The sequence below is a fragment of the Hylaeus volcanicus genome, chromosome 9, assembly GCF_026283585.1.
Source record: "Hylaeus volcanicus isolate JK05 chromosome 9, UHH_iyHylVolc1.0_haploid, whole genome shotgun sequence".
Taxonomy (NCBI): domain Eukaryota; kingdom Metazoa; phylum Arthropoda; class Insecta; order Hymenoptera; family Colletidae; genus Hylaeus; species Hylaeus volcanicus.
Genome location: NC_071984.1, coordinates 2,978,559 through 2,990,116, shown reverse-complemented (window position 1 = coordinate 2,990,116; position 11,558 = coordinate 2,978,559). Strand labels below are relative to the sequence as shown.

At 41.8% G+C, this 11,558-nt stretch overlaps 1 protein-coding gene across 8 annotated transcripts in view; it reads right to left on the bottom strand.

Annotated features, from left to right (window-relative positions):
- The window catches only part of LOC128881812 (plasma membrane calcium-transporting ATPase 3), a 74,199-nt gene that overhangs the window by 5,963 nt on the left and 56,678 nt on the right, over positions 1-11,558 (bottom strand). Inside the window, exon 14 of one of the 8 annotated variants that reach the window (XM_054133150.1) lies at positions 4,336-4,404. The exons of 4 other annotated variants lie outside the window; for them this stretch is intronic. In XM_054133150.1, the coding sequence (XP_053989125.1) occupies positions 4,336-4,404 (69 nt within the window). Of the gene's footprint in view, positions 1-4,335; positions 4,405-5,088; positions 7,549-11,558 lie in introns of those variants that run through there. 3 more of the 8 variants (XR_008458181.1, XM_054133152.1, XR_008458180.1) reach the window with 3 other exon arrangements.

The window sequence follows — 11,558 nt, the reverse complement described above, 5'->3', positions numbered from 1 at the left end:
GCTTGATGTCGAATCACGTGGAACGTGGCGCGTAGGAGAGACGAGGACAGAGCGATGCATGACGTCACGCTCGACTGAACACGTTAAATCAACCCTGACGTTGTATACGACGACGAATAACACGATATCGCTCTATCTTTGTTCTTTGTACCGATAATACGAAGTTTCTTCTCTACTATTCCTTAATACGTCGCGCACTGTTCAACGCGTTTCCTCAATTTCACAACCATCCAGTTCCCCGCCGCAACACGCACTGGCGTTCACGGCTCAGGCTGAGCCGCTCAGTCGAGTTCTAGAAAGGGCGAGAGTGTGGGGGAGCGCGGTGAATAACGTGGAGTGGGGGAAGCCTGAGCCCTGCCGATCCCTGGAACGCAACGCGCGCAGCGACACTAGCGCGCATGCGCACCGTCTCTAGCGTCAGCGAAGTATCTAATGCGATCGTAAAAGTGGCGCCTCAGTCGCCCCGAACAACCTTTTGCAGGCCCGCAAGGTGACGTCGCATGTATATGGTCGTAGATTTGCACGACGATTTATACGTTTATTCTATGGGTAAGAAATATCGCAATCCTAGAAGCTTTTGTGCCATCGCCTTAGTTTTTATAACATTAATCGTCGAAACGAAGTCAGGTAAGTCTCGAACGTAAAGGCAAAAAGGCTCCAAGGGTTGTAACGTTTATAACGTAACGAATAAACGTTCAAATCCACGAGCTCGTAAATGCGATGTTCCCTTGTCGAAGACCTCGGCGCAGGGGCGCGAATTCCGAAACGCCTCGGAGGGAAAGTCGTGTCGATCGTCTGGCAAAAATCAGAGTAGGCGTTGAGAGAACAGAGAGACAGAGATCGAGACAGAGAGAGTGAAGGTTCAGTGGCGAAGTTAGAGAAAAAAAAAAAAGGTGTCGTTCGTGGCGCGTTCGTCACGATACAGTTCGAACGAGGACGGTACGCTTCTATCCATCGTTTCGTTGACGATTCCGTAGTTGGCGTAATCTGAGACTAGTCTCTCAAAATTGATCGTGATAAAAAAAAAAAAAAAAAAAAAAAAAAAATATCACCCAGTGCCTGACCTCTTCCTCGAAGGGTTAAGTTCGTCGATCTGTCCGCCGACGAAAACTGGTGGATCGTTCGCTGGATCGAGAATGACTGAGAAACCTGGTCTGGGTTATCGCGATGAGAGAGATGCGGTATAAACACTAGGTGTGGTTAAGATCGTGATGCATGAAACAATACTAACGTGCCTGGCGAACACGACGTGGATCGCGTGCGTTCGACGAGTATCGCGATTAAAATTTTGCAAATTTATTAAGTTGGTACTCGAACGTTGACAGAAACGTGTACTAATCGAGGAGAGACCGAAGCAGATTTGTAAGAGTATCGATGATACTGACGAAGGGTAACTGATCTACAGAAGAAATTACTGCATAGTGACTCTATAATCTTCTGGCACCCCCATCAGTGGCCTGTGACGCCATTGTTGCTTCCAACTCGCGCATGCGCGTCGAGAAAGACCGGACAGTGCTGTGATGGTCCAAATTCTCTGTTGCAATTCCATCATTCTTTGGGGCGACTAAGGCGCCAGTTTTTTGGTTATAATAGACACTGCACTGACGCTGGAGACACTGCGCATGCGCGTCGAGAAAGACCGGACAGTGCTGTGATGGTCCAAATTCTGTTGCAATTCTATCATTCCTTGGGGCGACTAAGGCGCCAGTTTTGTGTTCCTACTACATACTTTACTGACGCTAGCGACAGCGCGCATGCGCGAGTCGAGGGCCTTGTCGCAGGGTCGCGATCGTAACTTACGCACCCCGTGCAAATGGATGAAATTTCCAAGGGAGACAGCTAGCTCTCTCTACCACGCACGCGCAGTGTCTCCAGCGTCAGTGCAGTACCTATTACGACCGGAAAACTGGCGCCTTGGTCGCCCCAAAGAATGATAAAATTAAGCTTTTCTCGAAGCTTACGCGCGAATTAGAAAAGGTGGGAGACAGCTAACTCTGTCTCCCACGCACGCGCAGTGTCTCCAGCGTCAGTGCAGTACCTATTACGACCGGAAAACTGGCGCCTTGGTCGCCCCAAAGAACGATAGAATTCAGTTTTTTCTCGAGTTAGACAAAGAGGGAAACAGCCACGTTTCCCTAGCACGAGTTTCTGTAATTGTTCGGTATCCAGAGCGGTTGGAAATAATTCTCCGACGACGGTTAATAATAATAAAGTAACGCGAGCCACGTCGTATCGTGAATGCAATTAAAGATATCATCCGCTACTCGCTTGCATGTAAGCATAATTAGCCGAAGGACCAGCAAATCCATTCAATAAAAGGGGTTGCCCTTCGATCGAGCAGCGACCAAATCCTACTACAGCCAGAGACTTGGCAGAAATGCTTCTTGAAAGAGGAGGTGTTCCTCCGAGCGGAAAAAAGAAAGGTCTCGTTCCAACTATGCCTCTGTCCCTTTCCAATTACTCTAACGACTACGTACACAGCAATTCCCTCTTTCGAGCGACCAGATTCGCTGTTTTTCTATTCGAGGCACGTTTCAAATTGGTAACAATTCCGACGCACGAACTCGTCGCTCGAAAGTAGGGGTACGTCGTTGTTCGTTGTGTAGATCGCGTGTATACTCGCTCCCAAAAAGAAGTAGCGACAGAGAAATGGTAAAGTGTCAAGTACGAAGTAAACAGAACGCAAGTGTTAACGTGCTGCTGAAAGGGTCGCGAGGTACTCGTCTTATCTATCGGTTAAGCCATCGTCGACGCTCGGCCGGCGATCTTCGATCGAGTCGATCCAATCGAATCCCTTCGAGTTTCAGATTAAACGCTTTGTCGAGAAATGTACGATATTCCAACGTTCCTTTCTATCCTTGCATTTACGAACGCAAATGTTCTTCGATTACTCGAAGGAGAACATCGACTCGTATCGAAAGGTCAACCGCCGGCGCGAAGCGTCGACGAAGAAAGAGAAATGAAGAACAAGAAACAACCGAGACAGAAAAGCGGATAAACAAAAGCCAGCCAGCGTCGCGCGTGTCCAGTGTCTGTGTGTGTATGTATGAGGAAAGAGATGTGACGTATATTGCGTAGAGACACGAAGGGCACGAAGAACGCGTGTATACAGGGTGTCCCAAAAATGTTGTAACAGCTTGAAAGGGGTGGTTCGGGAGGTGATTTGAAACAACTTTTTCCTTAGCGAAAATGTTGTCCGTGGCTTCGTTGAGGAGATATTAACGGAAAACACTGACCAATCAGAGCGCGAGGCGGCCTCACTCCCCGATCAATCACAGCTCGAGGCGCCCGTGCTCCCCGACCAATCAGAGCGCGCCAAGCGGCCGCGCTGATACGCTACCGCGGGCGCTCTATTGGCATACTCGCGCTCTGATTGGTCGGGGAGCGCGGCCGCCTCACGCTCTGATTGGTCAGTGTTCTCCGTTAATATCTCCTCAACGAAGCCTCGGACAACATTTTCGCTAAGGAAAAAGTTGTTTCAAATCACCTCCCGAACCACCCCTTTCAAGCTGTTACAACATTTTTGGGACACCCTGTATATCGGCAAAATTTAGATTTATTCGAGGCCTAGGGTTTTGCCCATCTCTGGTACCATGTTTGATGGTCCCATGAAGACTGTACAAAGTATAAGGAGATCCAACTTCCTACGAAAGTTACTAGAAAACTGTGATCAAAATCCCGAGTTTCAAGTTATGAATATTTCTACCACTCGCGGCGCAAGTGAGCACAGACTACGATATATATATATATATATAATAAATATATAAATAAATAAATAAATAAATATATATACTTCTACACTACACAGTTAGGACTCCTTATACATTCTTCATGGATGATCCCCTTGTAAGACCGGGGACGCAAGTATCAGACATTGGCGCTAGAGTGCGCAAGTAACGGGGGCCTCTATGCTGTTAGAACGGCCCTGGTAGATAGCAGGGCGGCACCACGCGCGAGAGAGGCCCGTGCCGATCCTTGGCATAGATAAAACTAGAGAAAACGTTAGAGAAGAAGGAAGCGAATCGAAGCATACAAAGGGCAGCAGATTGTGTGACAGAGCGAAACGATGGATTTTAACAGTGAAACGTAAACAGAGAACAGGTAGAGTAAAGAGAGAGAGCAAGAGAGAGAGGGGGGGGGGGGAGAGATAGAGAGAGAGAGAGGAAGCAGACAGAAACTCTGTGTACGTGTGTATGTATATGTGTATATATAAGTGTGGCGTGTGTGCGCGTGCGTGTACTGGGTGTACATAGAATAAAAGACAGACAGACAGTACAGAAAAAAGATAAGAGTTAGCGAAAGTGAGAGAAAGATAGAGCAGAGAGGAGCGCTTACAGCTTGGTCTGTCGAACTCTTGCTGTAGGGTACTGGTATCAAACGTTCCTGCAACTCGCCACCTATTACCTTCAAGAGCAAAGGATAATATCATGGTTATAACAGGATGCAACGAGCAATTACGCACTTAGCAGTACACCACTTCTCGAAAATCACTTATCTTTTTCAAGCAAAATTATTTTTCTGTTTCCTTCGTATCCCTTAGGCACCTTTTAACGATCCGTACCTGATCTTCGAACCGAATAAATCGAACAGTTCCAATGGTAACCGCAGGATCCCGACTCCTTACCGACCGGTTCACCATAGCGACTTTGTTATTTACTAAATCGAAACGGCATACTGTCTTTACACGAATTATAAAACACTGTACGAATGTTAATCTGTATAAATATGATCTGTACTAATAAGAATAAACGTTACGAAAGTTGATATCGTTACAATTAATTTTATAGCCATCGGTCGGTAAAGCGTTACCGACAAACGCAAAGTGCTTTTTACCGTGACACGAGCACTCGGCTAAAAGGTGCCTGAACGTAGATCGGTACCCTGTCGATAACGTGTTCGATGTACATAAGTCGACGTGACCTGAATACACCCACGGTACTCGCATGAAGTGAATATAGAAATAAACAGAATTGAACGTAAGAAAAGGTTGAACAGAGATCGGAAAAAAGCGGAAACCGAGGATAGCTCTCGCGGGCATGCAAGGTAATATAACGCATCGTTAAAAATTTCTCGCCAAAGTGCCAAATATTTCCCCAGCCACTTCGAAGTCGTCGAGAGAACGCGGGAATTATTCGAAATTGATCGTTCGACGCACATCGATGGACGATAAGGTAGATTCCTCGATCGTTCGCTGTTCGGTCGGTAACTACTCGAGCGAACGGATTAAAGTGGTAAGCGAATTGAAAAGAAATGAAAGATATATATATATATAATATTATATATTATATTATATATTATATATTATATATATATATATATAAAAATTGTTTGGTGTCGAATTCACAGGAAAGCCCACCCCTACGAATAGATCTCGCAGTGCACAATGATCCACGAGATCAAGTACAGCGTCTCATTACGGTGGTGTAATAGAATATTCTGCGAATAGAATAGTCTGCGAAACGTGTCGCGAAACACTGGTTAAAGCGTAAGGAAGGTGGAATATTCTGTAAATAGGATGTCTCCTAAGTGAATCGTCCATGGTTTTCGGTAGGAAGTGTCGTTCGAGGTCTATAAAGTCGACCGGTAAAGTAGAATACCAGCACGTGGTACGAGTCAAGGTATAGTCAGACAGAGGCGTGGTGCACCAGTAGTAAGAGTCAACGGTAAGTAAAACACGAGTGCAAAAGCTGTGCGCGACTCGCTTATATAATTAATCGTAATTCGACCGAACGGGCCGGGGGGGTTTCGATACAAATCGATTTACGAGCGAGAGCGGCACACGGGGATAAATGTAAGAATAAGTTGAGATGCACAGGGTGCACGACCAGGGCTGGCGCTAGGAATCAACTTTTTTAGGTTCAAATTGTATGGAACGAATAATTCGAGCCTTTATCGCGTATACGATAAACGCTACATTATATTTCGTATAATTAAAATAATTATAAATTATAAATATTTAATTAATTATATAATACAGGGTGTCTCAAAAATGTTGTAACACATTGAAAGAGGTGATTCGGGGGGTGATTTGAAACAACTCTTTCCTTAGCGAAAATGTTGTCCGAGGCTTCGTTGGGGAGATATTAACGAAAAACTCCGGACCAATCAGAGTGCGCGTATACCGTTGGAGCGACCGCGGTAGCGTATGAGCGCGGCCGCCTAGCGCGTAGCCACGCCTACTGCTGGCGCTCCACCTGCATCCTCGCGCTCTGATTGGTCAGTGTTTTCCGTTAATATCTTCTCAACGAAGCCTCGGATGACATTTTCGCTAAGGAGAAAGTTGTTTCAAATCACCTCCCGAACCACCTCTTTCAAGGTGTTACAACGTTTTTGGGACACCCTGTATATACAGAGTGGAGGTGATTTGGAGCAACTTTTTCCTTAGCGAAAATATTGTCCGAGTCTTCGTTGAGGAGATATTAACAAAAAACCCCGACCAATCAGCGGGCGCTCCAACGGTATACGCGCACTCTGATTGGTCCGGAGTTTTTCGTTAATATCTCCTTAACGAAGCCTCGTATAACAATTTCGCTAAGGAAAAAGTTGTTTCAAATCACCTCCCGAACCACTTCTTTCAATGTGTTGCAACATTTTTGGGACACCCTGTATAATTATTAATATTTAATTAATTATATAATATAATCATAAATATTTAATATAATTAAAACTCTACAAGGTTGGTTCAACTACAAATAATTTACAGCGTACGATTCGCTTCGATTCCCTCGACAAATCTCGTGAAAACATTTCTCGACATATATATTATATAGAAACATGTTAAATAAATCTGAGAGGGAATGAAATGTACTACTTAAATAATTTCATGTCGCTCGCGGAATAATCGTCCCAACGAGCCAGCCATAGTCGAACACATGCGAGAGCGTGAAGAGAAGAGTAAATCGGAAAAAGCTACGTGCTATATGGTGTTCAGTCGGTAACAGTGCCCCTGAAAAGTCCCCTTAAAAATGCGTGTTCGCTCGTTCGCGCGGCATGGAGAGCTCTCAACGCCGTTTCTACGAGACATTCCTCCGTGAAAAATATAAAACGATTTCCACGCCACGCGAGCAGCGAACAACGAATCGAGCTCGCGATTACACTTTCGACTGTCGATAATTGGGAACGGTCGATAACTAGAAACGGTCGGTAAAGAAGCGTCGAAAACACTAAAAGAGCAGATAAACCTGAGAATATCGCAGAAAGATAAATCTTTAAGCGCGTCGTCGTCCGAAAGAAATGTTCTGTTCCCAACGACGGAAATTTGTGCTATAGAGAGTCTAATTGAAAGCCAAGCAAATGGAGACCACAGAGATGCTTTTCGATCAGTGTAAGTATGTGTGTGTGTTCGTGTGTACGTATGCGTATACAGCGGACAACTTTAAGTGGTATCGTTAACGTTATGTTTAATAAAACGGTGAACTTTTTAGGTACAAAGCGTTCCATATATGTATAATTAGTTAAGTAGGTACACGTTGGATGATAAAAGCGAATAAAGGGAACGCTGGTACCTAAGAAGTTGCTCGGAACACGGACGTCCATTTTCCTTTCGGCCTGGAAGAATCAGAATGAGAGATAAAGCTCGCCCGAGACGAGGGCTTCCTATTTCTGTCTGGATATCGTTGTAAACGTTACGAAAGATAACAAAAGATAACATTATCTGGTGAATGGAATATAAATAATAGCGTGGTCCTTGTTTTAAGGATCTTTTAAATACATGTTACGCACTTTGTGATACCTTGCGAATATATATAAAAAAAAAAAGTATTCCAAAAACTTGAGGCCACTTAACTTGATGGAATTCTTTAAAATAAATCACCCTTTTTCTTTTTTAATAACTCCAGTGAAAAGTGATGGAACGATTTGAAATTTGGCAGATTTGTTAGTTAGAGCGACAGGAAGATTTGCTAAAAAAATTCCCTTGCGTAAAAGGCTGGTAAGTAGAAGGCTATTTGTATTGCGAAGCTGTTTGTGGTAAAGCTTCATGCTTACCGGTCTGTAGGGAAATAATTCAGATAACACTCTGAAGCTTTTAGGTTTTAGGCTTCTTCCTATCATCACAAGCAATAACTCTGCCAAGTTTCGAATCATTCCATCAATTTTCACCAGAATTATAAAATTGAAAGTAATCAATGACAAAAATTCCACGAAGCTTCATTAGTAATCACCAAGCTTAACATTGGTAAGCTTACTGTTACGTAACACAGACTCGACAAATTATTAAAATAAGGACCACTCTAAGAAACAAGCATAGCAAATCATTTCGTAGCCATTAAACTTTTGCACCCGAGGCCTTTTTTTCTCTGGTATCTATCAGCAACTCGAGATGCTTTCTTAGCATTCTATTCCCACGAATGCTAAGATTATGTTGAGATCTCTAATTTGAGATTTGAGAATCGGGTCACCTTTGCCTCAACGACAATCATTTTATTGGCACTTTGAGTTCCAAAGAAATTAAACCTAAAGAAAACCTAGCAGTGACTGAGAGTCACCTCTCAAGTGCGAAGGGTTAACATTGACTAGCTAGTTTCAATCAATTTTCAACAAATTTACAAATACTATAATTCACAAAGCAATTGTGTACTTGACAAAGAATGCTTGTTTAAGACTCGAAGAGACTTTGAAAAGTCCTGTTGCAGTCATTCATTTCATAAGAATGAATGACTGCCTCATCTTCCGTTACTGAAACTTGTGTATTGTAATAAGGAAAAATATTAGGTAGTTGCATTCAAGCATTTCTTTCAACCCTTTGCATTCGAGGCCTCTTTTCTGATATCTACCAGCAACTCGAGATGCTTTCTTAGCATTCTATTCCCACGAATGCTAAGATTACGTTGAGATCTCTAATTTGAGATTTGAGAATCAGGTCACCGTTGCCTCAACGACAATCATTTTATTGGCACTTTGAGTTCCAAAGAAATGAAACCTAAAGAAAAGCCAACTGAGAGTTACCTCTCGAGTGCAAAGGGTTAATAATCATGCTTAACAATAAGACTCTTCTTCGCATATTAAATTCAATTTTCTTCCACAAAAGAATTTGCTATACTCATTCTGCGCACTTATGGTCGTAACGTTCGTTAGTCGTTAGCCGCTACATACTAATTAACAAAAGACTTTCCCCCATAGTTTCCGCAACACTCTCGAGTATAATAATAAAGAAAAATTAGCTTAACGGTTAGGCGAATGGAGTACGACGACACAAGGAAAGATTCGTTTCGGAGCAGAATGCATGGACGAGCAACGATTGTCGTGTGTGAGTTAGAGCGTTTTACTTTTATTCACCGAGTCATCGTGCAGATTTCCATTGCGAGGACGCGAATCGAGAAACGGACTTCCGCGATGACGCGCGCTCTTGTCATCTCCGTTGAGCAGAGGGACCAATGACTCGCCACGAGGAACGATTAATCCTCTGCAACGGTTACGTTAAGTGGAGAAACCACACTGGGAGGCTTAACCCTTTGCACTCGAGGCCTTTTGTTTCTGGTATCTACCAGAAACTCGAGATGTTTCTTAACATTCTATTGCCACCAGTTCTAAGCTATCGAAATTTCAGAACAGGGTCACCTTTACCTCACCAACAATCATTTTATTGATACAAAGAAATTGAACCTAACAACTTTGAATATTGTAGAATTGCTACGTGAAACCTAATGGTGATTGAGAGTCTCTCGAGTGCAAAGGGTTAACAAACATTAAGCGTTCTCCATGATTTTTCTTTCGCAGAGAAGATATCATGCGATGCTTTGTAACTTTGGGAATGTTTTACGTATGTCTTGGAGTACATTTGCTAATTTTTTTGGATCGTTACAGGTCTTTGAGATATCAGCTGTTCCCCATGGAGCAAGTTTTAGCGAGGGTGTATATATATCAGTGGAATAATTCTGGAAGACACAATTGTCATCCAGAATGAATGGAATTTTTTCTCTTCGAAAGTCTCTTCGAACACTTCTGAAAAATTCAATTCTCAATCTTTCTCGCCAGCACTTTAGTTCACACATGTTGTCATTGTTCTACGTTGTTATACATTGGCAACGTGTGTGAACTGAACTGCTGGCGAGAAAGTTGAGAATTGAATTTTTCAGAAGGGTTCGAAGAGACAGTATGAATTTTCACCATTCCCTGTGCAGTCTTTCGCAATAAACACATACTTAGAACAATGACAGCATTCTACTTCTTACTTCATACACAAGATACTCGAATTAATTAAACGTACAGGAAGATTGGTGGACTACTTTCCACGTTACCATTCTTTGAGTTTGAAAAAAAAAAACATTATTCAACAAGACGCACTGCATCTCAAAGGCTTCTACATAAAGTGAATTCCAAAAATTACCCAATCTACCTCAATGCATACATAAAACACCCTCAAGGTTACAAAAGCCTAACATAAATTCTACTCCATAAACAAAATATACTCTAAGAAACGCTTAACACCAAATTCCTTCCGTTATGGTTCCTCCCCTTAAGTTATCTCCGTGATATTTACAATAGGTTTCACATTATTTAACCACTTGAACTCTCCAGTCAACACCTTAATAATAATAATAATATAATAATAATAATAATAATAATATAATAATAATAATAATAATACCTCTTAACTTAACGTTTCGTTTAATTTTGTGTCCGTTTTTTCCCCCCTACATTTCTCAATATAAAGTATATATAAGTATTCATATATATAGTATATGAAGTATCATTTTTCACTGTTTATACGCTACGAGATTGCCGTGAAACGAAACTATCACGGTTGCATTATTTACAATACGGATTTACGAGCCGAGAATCTCTTTGTACGAAAAACGCGGTTGGTGCAGAGGATTAATAGCAAACGTATGCTGCGGTGCGCTTTGTACGATTAAAGTAAAGTAAAAAAAAAAAAGAAAAAACAAAGAAAAATAATAAAAATGAAAGAAGAGAGAAACAGCTAAACAATCGATGAACACACGGAGAAATATGTTCACCGCCCTCTGCTGATCGGCCTCCAATCAATTAACATTCGAATAACGTGTCTTAAACTTTATTTTATATAATAACAATAATAATGGTCGCTAATAATAGTTAATTAAAAATTAATATATATATATATATATTAATATGTATATATATATATTAATATGTATATATATATATATATATATATATATATTCGTATGTATACATATTATACTCCGTACGTAGATTGTTACAATCGGTAGTTAAGAATTTTGTTTATTTGTTCGAACGTAACGAAGGGGGAGAGCAACTTTTCCAGGCCCAACCGTTAAGTGACTATTGGAATATATTTCTTTTTATAGGCTAGAATTTATGAGAAGCTTTTGTAACTTTGGAGATGTTTAAGGTACGTTTTGAAGTAAATTTGGTCATTTTTGGAATTCATTTCGCAGAGAAATGTTTGAGATATCACCAGTTCCATATGTAGAGGAAGCTTTTGTCGAAGGTGTTTCCTACCAGTGGAATAATTCTTGAGGCTATTATAAACTTTTCTCTGGTGTTTGTATGTTTTTTAAGAATATCAAGTAAGCTACTGCTCCAGAAAGTTGAGAATTGAATGTTTCAGTGTT